At 44.0% G+C, this 19,582-nt stretch overlaps 2 protein-coding genes across 3 annotated transcripts; both read right to left on the bottom strand.

Moving 5' to 3' along the window:
- Nucleotides 1-1,146: 1,146 nt before the first annotated feature.
- Nucleotides 1,147-10,535, bottom strand: LOC116520232 (HORMA domain-containing protein 1-like). Of its 2 annotated transcripts, XM_032234388.1 has the most exons (14): nucleotides 9,689-10,534; nucleotides 9,455-9,599; nucleotides 7,873-7,936; nucleotides 7,497-7,533; nucleotides 7,385-7,405; nucleotides 7,266-7,292; nucleotides 6,677-6,744; nucleotides 5,634-5,779; nucleotides 5,303-5,538; nucleotides 5,087-5,153; nucleotides 4,442-4,515; nucleotides 3,931-4,014; nucleotides 2,844-2,930; nucleotides 1,147-1,284 (listed from the first exon to the last, which is right to left on the bottom strand). In XM_032234388.1, exons 1-14 carry the CDS (start codon nucleotides 9,719-9,721, stop codon nucleotides 1,204-1,206), a joined length of 1,170 nt encoding a protein of 389 aa, XP_032090279.1. In that variant the 5' UTR covers nucleotides 9,722-10,534; the 3' UTR covers nucleotides 1,147-1,203. The 2 variants fall into 2 exon arrangements, with proteins under 2 accessions (XP_032090279.1, XP_032090278.1); XM_032234387.1 differs by lacking the exon at nucleotides 1,147-1,284 and having other exon boundaries at nucleotides 2,013-2,930; nucleotides 9,689-10,535.
- Nucleotides 10,536-11,958: 1,423 nt separating this feature from the next.
- Nucleotides 11,959-16,814, bottom strand: LOC116520234 (cathepsin S-like). Its single transcript, XM_032234390.1, has 9 exons — nucleotides 16,662-16,814; nucleotides 15,512-15,644; nucleotides 15,277-15,399; nucleotides 14,825-14,977; nucleotides 14,518-14,742; nucleotides 13,436-13,601; nucleotides 13,177-13,282; nucleotides 12,452-12,602; nucleotides 11,959-12,399 (listed from the first exon to the last, which is right to left on the bottom strand). Exons 1-8 carry the CDS (start codon nucleotides 16,667-16,669, stop codon nucleotides 12,503-12,505), a joined length of 1,014 nt encoding a protein of 337 aa, XP_032090281.1. The 5' UTR covers nucleotides 16,670-16,814; the 3' UTR covers nucleotides 11,959-12,399; nucleotides 12,452-12,502.
- Between the last annotated feature and the right edge of the window lie 2,768 nt (nucleotides 16,815-19,582).

Below are 19,582 nucleotides of genomic sequence, written 5' to 3'. Positions count from 1 at the left end.
CCTTGTTTACACACACAGAGAGACACTCTGAGAGGGAGACCCCGGCCCAGGAAAAGGCAGGCTTGAGGCCTGGGAGTAGTAGAGCCTCCAGCTGCAGGGCCAGTCTCCCTTCCTATCAGGATCCCAGCCGGATAAGGAGACCGGGGCCTGGCATATTGGGTGGGTGGTCCTCGCATTCAACAGACCCTGATTGATTAAACCCTGGCTTGGCCTGCTGGGGTCTCTCTCCGGAGGTGATTGACAGGCGCTGATTCCACGGGGGGGGGCTCCACTCACCGCCTGGCAGCTGAGGAGAAAAAGGCGGGAAAGGCCTGGGTAGGGGCGGGGCTTATCTCCACGGCAGGGGAACTGCAAGACTTGTGGACTTCAACTCCCAGAATTCCCCCAGCCAGCTATGCTGGCTGGGGGATTCTGGGAGTTGAAGTCCACAAAGTCTTAAAACGTTCAAAGAGGACCCCACCGCACCCCAAGACCCCCTTAGCTCTGCTCCCCTCACCCCGCCTGGCTTCTTCTTGGGGGGCCCAGATGTTTTTTAATTCCTGCGCCCCACCCCAGGCCAGGCTTTGCGACAGGGGGCCCTTGTGGGGCACAGAGGGGGCCGTAAATAATCCCAGGCCTTTTCTTGGGTCAAGGGCAGCTACAAGTCCTGGCTAAATTTAATAAATTGAATTGAATTGAATTGAATTGCAATGCTTCCTTTAGCGACCGTCCCAAGTTACGGCCCCACTGAGAAAAAAAGGGAGGACCGTTTTTTCACGCTTAATGGCCCATTTCGCAGGCAATCCCCGTGATCGCGTGATCGACATTCAGCTGCTTGGCAACTGGCTTATACTATCACAACAACAGTCTCGCTTAGTGGCTCAATTGTGATCATAAGTCGAGGACCACCAGTAACCCCCCCCTTTTTTTTTTCCTCCCCTCCCCAGGCTGGTGGTGGTGGGGATGCGCCCCCGGATCTCTCCCCATGAAAGCCTCACGCCTTTTAAATGAAATAAAAAAACAGGAGCCCCATAAATTTTAGTGGCTTTAATATTTTTAAAACATCCAAAGACTGCAAAGCAGAAGAAGAAGATGGAGGAGGAGGAGGAGGAGGAGGAGGAGGAGGAGGAGGAGGAGGAGGAAGGGAGGAAGGAAGGAAGTAAGGAAGGAAGGAAGGAAGGAAGGAAGGGGGGAGAAGTGGGGAGAGAAGGGGGAAGCGGCCGCCTAGAACTCCTCCTTGGGCTGGCTGATTTTCTTCCGTTTGGGACTCAGGTCTTGGCTGGATGAGAAATCCAGAGGATAAACCTGCAGAGACAGAAGAAGAAGCCAGAAACAGATGCATCTCCTGCAGAATATAAAACTCTTTTATGAGAATTCCCCTCTTCCTCCTCGTCCCGTTTATTGTTCTCGTTTTCATTGATTGCAAATAAACTCTTTCGCCTTGGCTGGACGGTCCGCGAACGGTAACCCCCGTGGAGGGTTTTTTTTTTAAATTTATTTTTATTCATGTATTGATACCCGGCCTTTATTATCATGATAAATAACTCAAGGCACGCCTGGTACTCCTCCCTCCTTTCAAGTCTTGGTGCTCCTGACAGGCAGATCTTCCTCTCTGAGGTTTTAACGAAGCGAAATCAAATAGGAATCTTTAAACCCTGCTCCCCCTTTGCAGAGGACGGGGAACCCAAATGGGAAATGTTTGCCCATTTAATACACAATCACAACTCCCTTTGGAGCTAATATATTCCAGCCAATTTGTTCTATTACTTCTTTTTGTGTATGTGTGTGTGTTCTCTATTTGCCATTAGACCTGAAAGCGCCACCAGCATTTAGCAGCCACTCATTTATACATGGGAAGTGCCGGGACATGTAATTTTTTACTTAGGCTGCAGGTGATGACAAAAGGCCTGTAAATTCTCAGCCCTTGCTGCAAAATAAAAAAGGGAGAGAGAGAAAAAGGTGTCTCTGGCTCCAATCTGGCCGGCGTCTCACATCATGCAAGCACGGCTGAACTTTAGGGGACTTATTCTTCGGTAAACATGAAGAATGTGGCACAACGTCAATAAAAAACATCGATGGGGATTAAACGGAGGGTTCGGCGGAAAAAAACGCAAGATTGGCCGTCTCCAGCAAACCTGTTTTAAGATTTAGGGTATCGTTTCAGGGAATGGATGTGGGTTTGATTGAGAATTAAGCCTCGCTAATGTTGCGGGAAGTGCCTTGGAATATAAGCAGTAAGGTGGATACCGCTATCCAAAACAGGTTGACCCTCCGCCAGTGAGGGGCTGTGAGAGAGGTGGGGAAATTTATTATTACGCAAAAACACAGATTATTCCATTACAAAAACAAACGGCTGTAGAGCAGGGAATTGCCAGAGTATCCGCCCCAAACTTTACATGGCCAGAAAAAAAAGGGGGCTCCTAAGAAGGCCTGGCTACCTTTGGCGTCGCACCTGTTGTTACATGCAACAAATGTGTGGCTGTGTCACCCCAGAACAATATTTTGTGATGGCCCCAGAGCTTCGAGCAGAACTAAGAGCTGTGCTCAGTTGCAATGGCTTTGTGTTTTATCACATCCCTGGCTGGGTTTATTATTTCAGCAGCTCCGACTTTATTTCGTAGAGTGCGTATTTCTGACCGTGGTCCAAGGCACAGTTTACCCGCCGGGAGCAATGTGTGAGTAAAGAGCTGCGAGGCAAATGTGCAGAGTCGTTAAATGGATGGGCAGCAGTGGACCTCTGTGGTCCCCACCAGCCTCCTCCCTTTACAAAACGGACCTTTCGAGAGGTCAGGCTTTCTCTTCGCTCGGCCAAAATCCTGCCTGGGGAAAGGAGGGGGGACTAAGTGCAGCACAGAGGCACTTACAGGCTTCTCCAGTTCCGAGCTCCTTCTCTTCTGGGCTTCCGCACCCTTGGAGGGTCTCTGCTTTGTGTTTCCCGCGGCGGCGGCACCCTTGACAGAGACAGAGGAACTGTTACTCTAGAAGAAGAGCCTTACTGCAGACGGCTATTAAGACGGCTCGCGAGGCATCTGCAGGCTGTTACTCTTCCTCGGCTTGTGCTAAAAAATTAATGAAGGGCTCTCTACGAGTGGCGACAGTAAGGGCAAGCCGTAGCTTGGTCCTGATGACATGTGATTTACTTCCCCTGCTGTACATGCTAAAGGGCACTTCTTAAGTTGCTGATTCTGGCAGAATCAGTTCCCACAATGCTTATAGGTGGGCAATTTTATATCAATCAGGCATTTGGCTGGTGCAAAGAGGGTTGGGGTTTTTTGGTTTTTTTTTAGTAGCACTTTGTATGATGGATGGGAAGATCTGCAAAGATTCAGACTGACCTGAAGGTTCTTTCTGGAACACTTTCTGCTGGAAACTGGGAATTCAGGGTGGGAGTTTTTATAAAGCCCGCAGACACCCCCCCCCACCCCAAAACTGGCTTTCACTCCAGTCGTGTAATCTCCTAATCAGCACCGTTTTCTCTTCCCCTTGCAGACAATCAAGAATGAGGGCTGGAAGCCTTCCTGGGTCTGATTTGACTTCATGCTTTTTCATTAAAAAGCTGGTGTGAAGGCCAGAAGAGACACTGAGGGCTGCCACTTAGCTAGGCTCAGATTTCCCCTCTCGGATCCTAGCTGTCCAGATTTAAAGTCAGTCTATGTGACTTAGCATGCGGTCTTAAGACATTTCACAAGGAAAGATCAGTGTGAGGATAAAATAAGATCGTGGGTTGGTGAGAAAATTTGTTGTAGGAATTAATATTTTCATTTAACAACAAACATAACAAAGTCAACCCAGTTATGGGAAGAGTAACAAAATTGAGATACCAGGGAATTAATTCAAAGTAAGGGGAATACCGTAAATTAAGAACTAACAATCGATGTTAGTTCTGTCAGGCCTGCATGACTATCAGTCTGATCTTTTAATATAACGTGTGTTTAAGAATAAAACACTTACTATGTTCCCCATAAATTTTTTCCCGCTTCGGGTCCTGCTCTCGGTGACTTCAAGTTCTGATGTCTTGCTTATTAAATGATCCACCTAAAAAGAGTTAAAACAACCAAATGGTTACTGGCTAAACTTTAACAGGCCTCATTTCTGCTTTTTTCAGACTTAGGAGTCGTGGACCACAAGCTATTTGGGAAGAGGTATGGCAGAGGTTTTTCTCCATAAAAAGGCTTGCTTGAAAGCTGAGCCTTGAACACTAAATGCAGCTTTGTTCAGAAGCTCCTGACGTTTTGTGCCTTAAGAATCATTTGCCACGCAGCAAATAAAACAAAATTAAATTAATTGGGAGTTGAGACGCTATCCCAGCACGACATGGCTGGGGAAATAAATTCATAACGGCACGGGCTGGGAACTACTGGGGTAAGCAGCACGTTCCTGCACTCAAGTAGCTGAACCAGTTTTCTTCTTTTATCCCGTGGGGAGAGCAGGGATGTTGGGAAAGAAAACGGAGCTTTTGTACCTTAGAATTACTGATGGGGCAGCTCGGGAATTCTTCTGTGGTTTTCTCTTCCTCTGTGCAAATTAGGTCTGGTTCTGTAAAGGATTATGCAATTCCTCAGAATGAACGATAATTAGACTTTTGAATTGCCTTAATACATTTTCAAAATCAGGCAGGAGGAGTCACACTCTGTGCAGGAAGCCGGGCTGAGAGGTTGTGGTGCAGGACAGTTGTTCCTCTCCCTCCATTTCCCAAGGTTAGCAAAATACCTGGGGTAGCTAAATATTATTCTACTCATATGTTTAGTTCCAAAAAACCCCTGTCCCAAGTTAGTTTGCATTACCCAGGGTTTACGTGCATGAGAAAGACAACTATATAAATTCAGTAAAACAAACAAATGAGAATGAAATATGCTTTCCAGTCCGAAGGGCTTTTCATGGGGGGCAGAATTTTACATTTGTATCATCTTTCTGGAGGGAAAAATAGGTATTTGAGTATTTGTTCTGCTGTCTTCTTTTTAAAATCACGTGCTTATTTTTCAAACATACATGATTCACAATAAAAGCATTGAGTTCACAAGTTCATCTGACACCTAGAAAAAAGCAAGGCAACCGAGATGAATGCCCGGTTATTTTGATACAGAAGAAAATCCTATGCCATGTGTACCTTCTGGGTGCAGCTTCCTGCTTGCATTCTTCTGCCCTCCTGTTTTATTTTCTGGCACAAAATCTTCCTGCGTAAAGTACACAAAACAAGGATGTTCTTCCAACGGAACTGTTTCGATGATTTTGAAGGCGGGCAAAGCAAGTGGCGTTATTGTGACCCACAGCATAACGTAAAACGTATTTCTTCAAGCATACAAGTAAACCCCAACGTTCTTACATCCATTTTTTGATGCTGGTCTTCCTGAAGGTGCACGGAAGCAAGGCTGGCGTCCTCCTTTAGGATGGCTTTGTCCACACGCTCCATGCGGTCCTTCTCGGTGGTCACTTTCACTTTCAGCATATGGAATGGGGTGGGAACCTCCCCAACGTTGAGGTACATGGGCTCCCCCTCAAAGGCCATCCCTTCGCAGTCGCCCTCTTTGAATCCAGGGGGCTGGTAGTCAGGCGGCGTAACTGGAAAGGAAATAAATCCATGCTCTGCCATGAGATACGTTGATTAGTTTGACCTATATCTCCCTTATTAGGTGATATTAAGAGCTTAAAGATACCTTCGTCGTAATAGAACAGCTTCATTGTCAGGCAAACATTATCAGGCAGCGGGCCCAGGTTTTGCATCAGGATGTAAATCTTCCGGATGAGCAGGATACTCGCTTTCTTCGTATCAGCGCATGTGATGCTCGATTGACTCTGCTGACTGAAAGCACAAAGTAGTTGTGTTACGAGGCCAAATAAGTTCATCGCCTCCCCTAAAAAGGAGGATCCAGAAGTTTTAGCTTCTGTAAACTCAGCTCTATCCAAGGAGTTCCCTTGCACCTAGCTGTGCCTGCAGACAAGTCTTATCCTAAAGAGAGCAGAGCAAGACGGTTCTTGACAAGGAGGGTGAGGGAAATCAGACACAAACAGGAGCACAAAGTGCGCAAGATGTGGAGATGGTGCATAAAATTGTGTGCCTCTCTTGAATGTGGTGTGGTGCAACACAACCTGATTCAGCAGCCCACACCAAAGGCAGGATGTTTTCACAGAATGCCACCATCTAATTTATGACAATTACTCCATAGGATGCGGTGTTGTTCTTTCCACTCACTTAAGTAGTTTTAGAAGGGAATTAGTCAGATTCATCACGGAAGATAAATCTATCAGGGAGGACAAACCAGGAAGGCTGGATGGGACAGGTCAAAGGGCGTATGAGCGTGAATACCAATTGTGGGGAGTAGGATGAGGGGGGGCCAGGCTGCCTTTCCAACAGCTTCTGGAAATAAAATCCTGGGCTTGCATGGTGAGTTAGGGGTCTTCTTAATTCTAGAAGGCAAGCCTGTGTTTGCAATTTCTGTATTTCTGCTGTATTTCGGAGTTGGTCAAATATGTTTTTGATAATATTTGTTGCAACGACCCTATTTAGACTTTGTAACAAGCCCATTCTTAGTGAGGAATTGTGATGAAACAAATGTACATGTTCCTTGTCAACAAACACACCCGGGTTAGTTTTCAGGTTCCAAAATCAAAGCATATATTTCCCCACATTTTACTGGGATGAACTAGGAAAAATATTTTACTGGAGTTCTTTGATGAAGAGGGAAAAATAAAAGCATACCTTCTGAAATCCATTGACGGTCCTTCGTCTGTGTATTTGAACTTAAACTGGTAACATTCTGTAACCGTCTAATACAAAATGCAGCAAGTTATTTATCTAGCACTCAGGGAGAACTGTTGAGCGAAAATGACAGGATCAAATCTATTTTGCAATGCCAAGAAACAAATTTCAAAGCCTTGTGCATAAGATGAATCTGGGGAAGAGCATTTTGCACACACAAAAACTCCAACAGGAGGTGGTTTCTTAATGGTCCAACTAAAACTATAAAGGGAGGGGACCAGTCTTCAGTAGGTTTACAATAATATAATACAGAGGTAGAGTGACACCTAGTGGGTTGTGGCTTTGTTGTTTTCTGTGTCAAGGAAAGTATTTTTAATAAGGGAAAAAAATTGTTCCCCAAGAACAAAAGAGATAACTCATTTCTTTCTAGCTCCAGTGATGAAGTTAGAGTGCATGCAAAGCTTTAAGTATCCATCTTTATCAAAATGTTCCTTGTAATAAATATCTTTATAAAAATTTTAATAGATGTTTTGATGCAAATCAAAGCGTCCAATCACAAAGTTGATAAGAAATGACATGGAAGACATACCTGGGGATCCTCCTGGTTGGTATAGACCTGTATTCAGTGATAAACAACAAAATGAAAATCAAGCAAAGAGAAAGGGAAGCTTTATTTCCATATGTGGAATATATGTTTGCCAAACTTACCGCTAAGACGATTAATCTGAGCTGTTTAAAAGACAAGCAAGAAATAAATTATTAGAAGGGTTTTCATATTTGTAAAACTTTGTGGCCCATTACAGACAAAAGGCCAACTTACATATTTTTTCTGCAGGGCATCATAGCATCCTAGCATCCTGCAAAAAAGTTAAATAAGATTGAGGCTTTAAGCTTAGCTTTTTCATGCATGAACTGAAAATACACTTGAAGTATATTAATTGAAAAAAAAAATATGCAGCGGTGCCAGACTATGCAACTTTTTCCATATAGTATTAACCAGTGGGTTTGGTTAAGAAAGCCAATTTATATAATTTTGCATGAAGCATAGCATTAATCTAATTGAAAACATGTTTCTTTTACAATACCTCATTCCCAAGACTTATTTAGGGAAACATGTAAATTTGCAAAAGCGTCATTCATTTTCTGCTGGCCACCCTTGCCAAAGGACACAAAGCTGCAAATGATAGAAGATGTACCATTTTACAAGCTGGCTGGACCCGGGGCATTTTTTATCCTCTTTTAGGATCTTCACGCAGAGATCTTGAAAGACAAAACAAACCACCAGCATTAATTACAATTAAACTTTTGACTGACTGATCTAAAATACTTTGCTTCTATGAAATCTGATTTGTAGACCCTCTTGCCTTGTTTGATGGCTGCCGGGGGGGGGGGGGGGAGGCCATTGACATCGCCCTCATGATGTCATCGGGCAGGGAAATTACCCAATCCATAGGACATCATCATGCATCTGCAAAATCTCCCTGATTAGCAGATTCAAAGATCCAAATCTTTCCATGCAAAATATGCCAGTAGCCCTACAACCCATAGTCTTGAAAATGGAACTATTTTTTTTAAAAAAGCTGCTCCATAAGAAATGAAACCTCCCTTCCTTCCCCCGAGAAAAGTTTCGGTTATTTTAACTTCCTGCTGCTTGCCAGCCTAGCTAAAAGTTCACATTGGTTTAGGGCAGTGTTTTTCAACCGTGGCAACTTGAAGATGTCCGGACTTCAACTCCCAGAATTCCCCAGCCAGCATTCGCTGGCTGGGGAATTCTGAGAGTTGAAGTCCAGACATCTTCAAGTTGCCAAGGTTGAGAAACACTGGTTTAGGGAATTTTAAAGTAACTTTTTCCCCCTTTCATATACAATATATATATATTTTAAACAACTCAGTGTCATTACTTGAGCATGACTGATTCCTTTGCAAACCAACCTATCCATTTATATCAGGGGTGTGTCCAAGTTTGGCAACTTTAAGACCTGTGGACTTCAACTCCCAGAATTCCCCATGCCGGGGCTAGAGGATTCTGGGAGTTGAAGTCCACAAGTCCACATGCATGGCTGGCTGGGGAATTCTGGGAACTGAAGTCCCCAGGTCTTAAGGTTTCCAAGCTTGGACACCCCTATTTTATATATTTTCTTTATTGCATTTAAATGCAAATCCACAGGCATGGCTGGCTGGGGAATTCTGGGAATTGAAGTCCCCAGGTCTTAAGGCTTCCAAGCTTGGACACCCCTACTTTATATATTTTCTTTATTGCATTTAAATGCAAATCCACATGAATGGCTGGCTGGGGAATTCTGGGAATTGAAGTCCCCAGATCTTAAGGTTTCCAAGCTTGGACACCCCTAGTTTATATATTTTCTTTATTGCATTTAAATGCAAATCCACATGCATGGCTGGCTGGCGAATTCTGGGAATTGAAGTCCCCAGATCTTAAGGTTTCCAAGCTTGGACACCCCTACTTTATATATTTTCTTTATTGCATTTAAATGCAAATCCACATGAATGGCTGGCTGGGGAATTCTGGGAATTGAAGTCCCCAGATCTTAAGGTTTCCAAGCTTGGACACCCCTACTTTATATATTTTCTTTATTGCATTTAAATGAGAAAGGACTCTCCAAGCAATGGGTGGTATCATCGATGGTGGAGACAGCCTTCTTCTCAAAGGTCCATCTTCTCTCTTGGAGCCTCCAAGCTTCTCCACATCCTTCCAAAACCGTTTCCCAGCAGGATTTCCCCTTCTTTTTTGCCTCAAATCCATGGAAAAGGCATTACCATCTAAATATCTTGTCCCGTAGGCAGATTCGGGCAAAATGCCCCTGAGATAGGTGATACAGGAGACAGAGATGGCCAGCAGCCGCTTCACCAACATGAGGGATTGCTGTTCGGTGGCAATTTTGGTGGGGAATATGGCTGCAGTCTAGGGGGAAAAAAGAAGAAATCCTTGGTTTTTTCCGGCCTAAAGGATCCTAGATTTCAATCCTGGGTGGGATCTGTCTTCAAGCATACCAGGGGATTCCTTTGCTTCTGCAAAGTTGCCATCTCCTTTTCCTAACGGGGTATTGCAATCCTCTGTTAATAAAAATAAATGAAAGGGTTGGTTAGTTAAGGGGAAGAATAAAGGGGTGTTTATGGCTGCCTTCCCACAATGCCCTAAAAGCCAGGGAAAGTCCAATCTTGGTAACTTTTAAAGCTTGTGGACTTCCAACTCCCAGAATTGCCCAGCCAGCTGCATGGGAATGATGGGACTTGGAGTCCCCAGGCCTGAAAATGGCCATCTACCCCCTAAGCCATCATTCTAGCTGCCAAACCAGGATGGCTAAACAGGTTGAGGGAGGTAGCCTTCAAGAAGGACCAGTTCTGAAGGGAGCAATTATGCCTTCGTGGAAGGATTTATTGTTGTGAAGATGCCACAGTTTCCCAAAGTATGGAGAATTGCACAGTCCTCCATCTCCCCCACTCCTTTTCCTATTGGGAAAAAGCCAGCTGGGGGTTGATGCTGAGTGCATCTCCCAGACACCCCCCTGGCTGTCCTCCATTTTTTGCTGCCCTTCCATTCCTAAGAGAAAAAAGAAAGCTTGGCCCCCTGAGGGGGGGAACCAAGGCTAAGTCTTCGCCATCTTGTTCACCACAAAGGTTCAAGATGGCGATGAAGGGCCAGTGGATGCGAAAGGAGCCAGAACCAGCTATTCCCCTCACAGCCAGAAATCACGGAGAGAAGAAATTGGATTGCCCTGGTGGGAGGCATCTGGAGCCCCCCATGGCACAATCTAGAAACACTGCTGTGAGGAACAAGACATTTAACACCTATTATTGTGTGTTTTTTCTTTTTAAAAAAAGGACATTGGGAAAGGGGAGAAAAGGCCCACCCTGAGGGGGGAAAATGGCCGCCTCGGGCTGCTCCCTCCCTCAAACATGAGGCGCCTTTTTCGCCTTTCCCGCCTTTTTCCCCCTCAGGCAGCCCAATGGTTGGCCCCTCCCCCTGGCTTTTCCCGCCTTTTTTTCAAAGCAGGCGTGGCTGCTGATTGGAGCCCTGCCCAATGACGTCATGCAGGATGACATCACCTGCCTATGACATCATGTACCCCCATTGAGGATTTTCTTCTAAGTTGGAATCTCCTCGTTTTTATATAAATATGATATACAGATTAGAGATAGAGAATCTGGTGGTGGCTTAAACATGCCTTATTTATAATTATTTATGTATCCCCATTGAGGATTTTCTTCTAAGTTGGAATTTCCTCGTTTTAATATAAATATGATATACAGATTAGAGATAGAGAATCTGGTGGTGGCTTAAACATGCCTTATTTATAATTATTTATGTATCCCCATTGAGGATTTTCTTCTAAGTTGGAATCTCCTCGTTTTTATATAAACATGATATACAGATTAGAGATAGAGAATCTGGTGGTGGCTTAAACATGTCTTTTGAATTATTTATTATTATTATTATTTAAAGATTGCCATCATTTAGAGTCCTCCGGGATTGGGCGGCCTGTAAATTTAATAAATAGAAATAGAATAGAATTTATATTTAATGCATGTCTGTCTTTATTAGTTAAACTCATATAGTTTCCTGTGTCATATACATGACTTTTTAAATGTAATTGTTTAAGGGCGGTTTTAAAAGCATCCTTAAAAACCAGAAGGCGTCACTTTGGCCAGCTGTTCCCTTCTGGATGGGTTGGGGACTACAAAGCCCATCTCCATCCCAAGTCAGCATGTTCAATGGACGGAGAAGGATGGGTTGTTGAACGCCCACCTTTTCCCAGGTCAAGGGAGGGAGGACGGGAGGGGGGAGAATAATGCTGCGACTACAATACCCATTATTCATGGTGGTGGATAATGGTTAATACGCCATCATTTTTCAGGGCTAGGGTAGAATGATGCTTTTTTTTTTCTAGTATTCTCTATCTGTTTTTCTTCTTTTCTTTGGTCAAAGGGACAAGACACCAACATTAAACCACCATGCAATCAACGAAGCAACTGGGTTATCACATCACACTAAGCCACGATTCCTTGAACATGCATTGCCTTTAATAATCTTTAATAGAGGCCAAAGGTTAAATACATTTCGAGTTATATTTCAGCCAGGTTCAGAAAAGATCCAGCATACATTGCAAGAAGAAGAAGAAAAATCTCCATTGCTGGAGGTTTTTTTAAATAAAGATTGCTCCGGGATAATATAAGGTCTCCTGCCTTGGGCAGAGGGTTAGACTAAATGATCTCCAAGGTCCCTTCCAATCCTAAGATTCCATGTTTATACTGTTGTATTCCATGCAGTGGCTCCAAGCAGTGAAAATGTTCTTTTCTTCCTGGTGTTAAAATGAGTCCCAAGTTCAACTTGTATGCTTTTGATTCTTTCCAGGTGAGAAACCGTCTTGCAAATAGCCGAAACTTTAAAGAAGATTTTGCTTTACACTCCTGAATGCAGATTCTGGACGCCATCCCGTTTTCAGGTGGCCCGAAATGGAAATCCCTGTCAATTATCCTGGGCTCTTTGCTTGTTCAAAGCAGATTGGTAGACATTACCTGATTAACTGATTTAAGCTGGGCAGTGCCCCAGGGATCGTTAGAAAATTCCAAACTAAACCCAGATAAACCCTCGTGTGGGCTGCTTGCCTTAGATCTACCAGGTGGAGCCGGATGGAAGATCTGGGTTTTGGCAATCAATCGCTCTTTCCAAATGCAACAGTTTTATATATATATATATATATATATATATATATATATATATATATATATATATATATATATATATATATATATAAAGGCTAAGATTAGCTGCCTAAGAGGGCTTCTGCAAAATTTAGATGCCATCTAAATGATCGGATACGAGCAGTAACTGGCGATGCCACAGCGATTCCCTTGATTTCTGGCAATTTTAATATAGCCTTCATGGCCAAAATTGATTCCCCAGCTGTTGGAATAAGAAGAGGGAAATAATGAGCATATGCTTTAAGAATGAGCTCTCTTAAGTAAGGAGTCTAAATGGGGAGGCAGTGGGGTGGGTTGGGAATGCCACTGATACTCTTTAAATTATATGGGATTTATTTGGCGTCTGAAAAGTTAGATGCTTTGATTGACAAGGGGCAAAAATAATCAAGAGGCAAGTGGTGGCTGCTTGCAAGCTGCATACCCACAACATGCTAAGAGAGGATTATATTTAATAATTTGGGCCTCTTTTTCTGCTTGGGAAGCTCTTAATATGGCTTATAAATCAAGGGATTTGCAAAATTATCCACCACTTCAGTCCGTTTATAATCCATTTTTCCTTGCACAAAAATGGATCATGCATAATCTCCTTCCTCCACCTTTGCAAAATGACAGAAGCTACTAAATCTTCAACTGTCCCTCAATTAAGTCCTAGGGCGGGATGCTTGTTTGTAGAAAAGAAGGCTGCGTTTATATTTAAGACCAAAGCATCTTAAAATAACTTATGCGCAGTCGTTAATCCTGGTTTAACCCCTGAAACTGGCCAAGGGCTGCCATACCTGTTCTTCACAAGCCAGTAATCCATGCCATTCTCCTTTCCGTATCCAACCACGAGGACGGCATGGTTCAAATGCTGACTGGTGCATTTGGCATCATTATAAACTCCTATTTGGGGGGAAAAAAAGAGTTGGAATCACTTATAAATGTTTATCGACAACCCAGGATCCTAAACTCACAAAACCGAATCTTATTCATTTTACAGATCAACGTAAACGCGGACACGTTTCCTCTCCGTGTTTGTGTGTGTGTGAATGTTACCTTGCTTATAGAGAAAGAATGTTGGCTGGTTTGCGTTGATGGCCACCGACACTGGTCCAATGTTGGCTACAGCATCCTTCAGGTAAGTCTCGTTTCCAGATGGAAGCAAGGTATATTTCGAACAGGTAGCAGCCCTCGCAGCGGGATTATAGCGACATAGCCCATCCTGCAGGAAGTAGGTAAAAGTTCAAGCTTGTTTTCCTCAATGAGTAAACCCACATATTTGTGCCCGTTCAACCCCAGTTGCTTTTCCCTCTGGCTTATTTCTTAAACAACTATCATTTCGTTGGCTTTTAAAACCCCAGCCTCCTTCAGGTTTATAGGTGAGGCCAACACCTTTTGGGAGGTGCTAAAATTTATAGCTTGGGACCAAACCCAATCTCAATGACTGTAAAACATAAATGCATATTGCATTGGGTGTCTTGCAAAAAAACGAGATTTTAATTAAAGTAAAATAAATGGGTCTGGAATCGCGACAAGCATTTCTCCACCTCAGTTTGGTCAGCAAAAGCGTGATGAGGGATAAACAGTTTTTGAAAAGCATGCTATTTTTATAGCGGTGATAAGGATTGAGGGAAATATGACGTGAACGAGACGAAAAACATCTCTTTTAAAATGGAGCAGTCACTCCGAATTATTCCTTTCCTTTTTCTTAAAGTTGGATGGTGACACAGAAGCCCAAATGGGATCTTAGGGCACAAGCCTATAAATTAAGTTTGGAGCAAGTAGCAAGGGGTTATTTATGCTGCTGCGCGTAGGATTGCAACCTCCGCCGAGGAAGTCAGGGAAATGATTAAATGTGCCAGCTTTAATTACAACATCTGCCACGATTTGCAAACCATCAAGGAAGGAGACCAAAGAGAGACAGAATTTAGACCAGGATTGTCCAACCTTGGAAACTTTAAGATTCTGTGGACTTCAACTCCCTGAATTTCCAGCATGGCTGGCTGGAAAATTCTAGGAATTGAAGTCCACAGATCTTAAAATTGGACACCCCGATTTAGAGCATGTTTGGCCAAGATTGGACACCCCGATTTAGAGCATGTTTGCAAGCAATTTTCTGCAACAATAGCTATACAAACCTTGGCCTTATATGGATAGGAATCCTCGGAGTTGATTCCTTTATTATCTATGATATACTGGAAAGCAGCAGGCATGTAACCTCCGTTACAGCCGTGGTTCCCGTAGAGATTGGAGCAATCGACCAGATTCTGGGAGCTAAGTGACACCAGTTTCCCAGTCTTGCGTTTTAACTGAGCTTCCAGGGCCCCCACGGCGCTGAAGGCCCAGCAAGCGCCGCACGAATACTGAAAGACAGAGATGGACAGAATCAGTGGCACCAAAAGTATCCCGAACAGACCGATGGATGTTTGAAAGTCCTCCTCTCACCTGGTCTTTAACACTCGTGACGTATCCTTTGTCCCTCCAGTCTATGGACTCAGGGATCCAGGTGCCTACGATGGATTTGTGCGACGTGGAATTTCGGTTCCACCAGGATGGGATTTTCAAGCCGGTCAGGAGCATTGACACTTCTTTGCTGGTCTGTGGAAAGATCAGAAACGCATTTAGCCAGAAGAAGGAATAACAGAATAGCAGAATAAGAGAATGGCAGAATAGTAGAAAGGCAGAATAACAGAATAGTAAAAAAAGCAAACTAAAAGAGTTGGGAGGAAGCTTGGAGGTCTCCTACTCCAACCCCCTTGCTCCCTAAAAAAAAAAAATTCAACCTTCTGTACTCTTTAATCTTCATCAATTTTTTTTCCAAAGCGGGGCGTTTAGTCTTAATACGCGTAGTTACCAAGCACATTTAAACATCCCTTAAATAAATCATCAGAGCTAACCATATCTCCTAAGTTATTCATGCCAAGTTCATAAGAATGCAGGCCCAGTGAATATTCGAGATTGTGCAGTGTGATAAATTGTATGTTCTTTTCCCACGTCATTCGGCGCAGCTCTTCCTGATTCTGAGGATTAAATCAGAAGTCACAATTAGCCGACAAGAAGACCTTGCTTATAAAAAGAATTGTGTACTCCTTTTATTTTTTAACTGCAGGAGCTACTGCTGAGCGCTCTTACCGTATTTTGGTATTCTTTGCCATATTTCTTCATCCATAATTCCCAGTATTTGTCCAGCTTGGGGTCCCTGCGCCACTGGGGTGCAGACGTGACAATGACACAAAAGGCCATCAGCCAAACGTGTATCTCCATCCTGTTGAGATGTAGGATGATAAACTCAAACTATCTGTGATCACTCTGATTTTTTTTAAGTCAGAGCATGGCAGATAAACTATTGTTTAACTCTCTTTGCTCAATTACCAGCAAGTCAAGGAGGAAGCTGAAGTTGAAGTGCTGATTATTTATGCTTGTAAGATCATTTCTTTGCACAATGCAACAGTGGTGTTCAGTCGAAAGTTTGTACAATCTTGAAGCCGCGACAACACCTAATGTCCGTTGAGACATTGTGCAATCTCCCAACACCCCTTGGATAAATCTACTCCTAAATACACTTTAACAAACGCAGGGTGCCCTCAAAGGAATCTCGCTTTGCTTCTTACAAAGAAATACTGAAATCCAGCAGGCAAAAATATTGCCGTACTTTTAATCACACCACTGAGTTTGCTCACAATACAAGGAAGATAAAGCGCTATTTTATTTATTTGTTAAGAAAATTTATACTGCCTCCCAACTCCAACTCATGGTGACTCCAGGCAGCTTCCAAAATTAAAGCAAGCAATAAGTTGAACGCTCACAGGAAGTTGGAGACATTAAAAATATTTTAATGATGCGAAAAGTTTCTTACCCACCACATCTCTGTCAAGTCTGACGTGAAATTGGAGGATATCGGCTTTGAATTAGGCTGCTTTGAAAACATGCAAAGAATCAAGGCGATAGATCACCTTTGCACCTCCAGTTTCTTAAACCTGACACACACCTTTGAGAATTAAGACCCGGCTCATATTTAATTTTTGCTAAAACAAATACACTCAAATCAGGAAGAAAGTAATTAATCCATCTTGGCTGTACGTTCCTGTCAGATCCAGGTCTTGTAGGAAATTCCCCGTTTCCTTCCTTGCTAGATATGAACCCCGATGAAAATATTCCCAGCGTTATCCAGAGATCCAAAGCTAAAAGCCAACGTTCTTACCGATCTCCTTCGACGGGAAAACAAACTTTCTCGCCCTGCTCAAATAAAGTGTTGCAAGGAAGAGGATGGCCTTCTACCTACCTGAACATCTTTCAGCTGGCAGACTTTTCCAAGTCGTACTCATCCAATGTCTGACACCCCCCCCCCCTCTCAGATTTATTTATTTATTTTGCTAACTCCGTAGCCGAACACAGCCGCTCTCCCAAGCAACAGCCGCCCAATGTCGGTGCCAACAGAGGAGACAATCAATTTATTACCCTGGTCACATGAGCCTGCCTGCACCAAACAAGGAAATGGACTGTGATTTTCACTTTCAGTCAAACCAAAAATGATACGAGTCTTCCCTGTTTTCGCTCGCTGGGTTTTACCAGGTTTTTTGCTCATCCGTTAAGGGGATGAAGCTTGGAGGGATGCCAGGTGAGCTTGAGATTTTGCCCACAAAGACCAGGATGATCGACTTGCACTTGTTGAAAAGTCTGGCTGACTATGGGTGAACATGAACACACACCATGTTCCCTTCTCTGGGTCTCCTCATTGCCTGCGGAGCGTGACCTTGGTATAATGTGGGGACTTTAACTTAGAAGAGACCCATCCCAGCTAGCCCTAAAGATAAGGGACTGGAGGTTAAAATGCAGGAAGAACGGTTGCAGGGATTGGGTATGTCTAGTTTAATGAAAGGAAGGACTAAGGGTGACATCATAGCACTGTTCCAGCATCTCCCCACAGAAGAGGGGGTCAACCTATTCTCCAAAGCATCTGACGGCAGAACAAGAAGCAACAGATGGAAACTTATCAAGGAGAGAAGCAAGCTAGAATTAAGGAGAATTTTCCTGGCAGTGAGAACAATTGATCACTTCTAGCTTGCTTCCAAGGCTTTCCCTGTTGCAATGGATGGCTGTGAATGTTGGACCATAAGGAAGTCTGAGGGCCAAAGAATGGTGGCCTTTGAACTCTGGTGCTGGAGAAGAAGACTCCTGCACTGAGTCCCGTGGACTGCAAGGCCATCCAACCGGTCAGTCCTAGAGGAGATCCACCCTGGATGCTCTTTAGAAGGCCGGATCCTGAAGGGGAAACTCAAAGACTTTGACCACCTAATGAGAAGGAGGAAGGACTCCCTGGAGAAGAGCCTCATGCTGGGAAGGATGGAGGGCAGAAGAAGAAGAAGGGGACGGCAGAGAAGGAGGTGGCTGGATGGAGTCACCGAAGCAGTAGGCATGAGCTTCAATGGACTCCAGAGGATGGTAGAGGACAGGAAGGCCTGGAGGAGTGTTGTCCATGGGGTCGAGATGGTTTGGACACTACTTCGCAACTAACAACAAAGCTTGCTTCCAGAGGTTGTGGGTCACTGGAGGTTTTTAAGAAGAGACTGGACAACCATTTAACAACGGTATAGGGTTTCCTGCTTGAGCAGGGTGTTGGATTAGAAGACCCCCCAAGTTCCCTTCCAAGACAATTATTCTGGATATTATCATTTTTCATTACTTTCTGGACTCAGATCCCATGTTGGTAAGTCACAGCTTACCTCTGTGTGTGTGTGGTGGTGGTAAACCTAACCCGTCCCAATTTATTGGGTCAAGTGCCCTGCCATGCACAACCTAACCCCTTATGCAATTGAGCCTTAGTTGCCAGGGTGTGACAGTGCGGCCCACTTCGACCCAAGAGGCTTGTTGTGAGGTCAGTTTGTCGAGTACACCTTGCTTTCAGCACAATGGAAGCAGGAGCTACAAAGCTACAACCTCCGGCCCGCTCTCAAGGAACTATATTACAACACTTGGGTCAAAGAAACTCATGGCTAACTCAGTCAAGGAGACCCGAGACCCACTCCAGGCCTTTGTGCACAAGGGTGTGAGTGTGTGTGTGAGTGAAAATGCACAAACTTCCCTTTTTTTCACAGAGATGCAGCTGGTAACTACCAAAAGGAACAGAAAGGAGGAAGAGAATTTGCAACCAGACCTTCCCTCCAGCTGCAAAACCTCAAACCAAGGGGGGGGGGGGACCATGCTTTCCTCCAGAGAACAGCACAAATGCTCCATTTAAGAATACCCTCCTTGGATCAGATGTTTTTATTAGTCACGTAGGGATTTGAGAGGGGGGGGGGGGAGGAAGAAAGCTTAACCAAAAATATCTTATTTTAGTGACCTATCACACACAAATGCTCTTTTTAAAAAAAAAAAAACACCTGGGTAGCTTTTTCATTTTTACCGGTTTGGTGTGGAGGGGAAGGGGATTCGTTTATCCATTTCCTCATTTGGATGCTTGCAAGAATAATGCACTTAGTCGGAGAAAAGCTTCCTGGTTTGCACAATTGGGGTGTAAACGCCCTTGTTTCTTAGGCACCAACTTTTCCTTCTCCGTGTCACAACTTCCAATGTCCATTTGGGAAACAGGATTTCTCTTTTCCTTGCTAATAGGAGTGTGACACCCCCCCCCCAACACTGGTTTCCTTTGCAGATAACCCAGCCTCTAGCAGGGATCCAGGAATTCAGTGGCATTCGATACCCCAGTTCTACACACACATACACACACACACACACACACACACAATCCAGTTGCGCTAAGAGGCTGTCTCTGCACAACCAGTCCAATTTGCAGCAGTAAATTTCTGCCCAATGGTGAACTGAAAGAACACAATCTTGGCTTAAGGCAGGGCTGGTCCAACCTTATCGACTTTTAAAACTTTTAAAACTCCCAGAATTCCCCATGTGGCTGGAGTTGAAGTCCACAAGTCTTAAAAGTTGCCAAGACTGGAACAGCCCTAAGGATTCTCCTGTCAGTCCCTCTTCAAATTCTCGATGAAAAGAGTCGACAATACACTGAAAGAGTCCTAATGGGAGTGGGTGGCATACAAATTTTATTAAACTCAAACTCAAACTCCCTCCCTCTCATATCAGCCTCCCAGGTTTTATTCATTTATGTGTTTATTTAATTTAGAAAATTCATAGGCCACCCGCTCACTCTCGGTGACTCTGTGCGGCTTACAAAAATGATTTGCTTAATTTTCC

The sequence above is a fragment of the Thamnophis elegans genome, chromosome 17 (assembly GCF_009769535.1).
Source record: "Thamnophis elegans isolate rThaEle1 chromosome 17, rThaEle1.pri, whole genome shotgun sequence".
Taxonomy (NCBI): Eukaryota; Metazoa; Chordata; class Lepidosauria; order Squamata; family Colubridae; genus Thamnophis; species Thamnophis elegans.
This window is presented reverse-complemented; position numbering and strand designations above follow the sequence as displayed.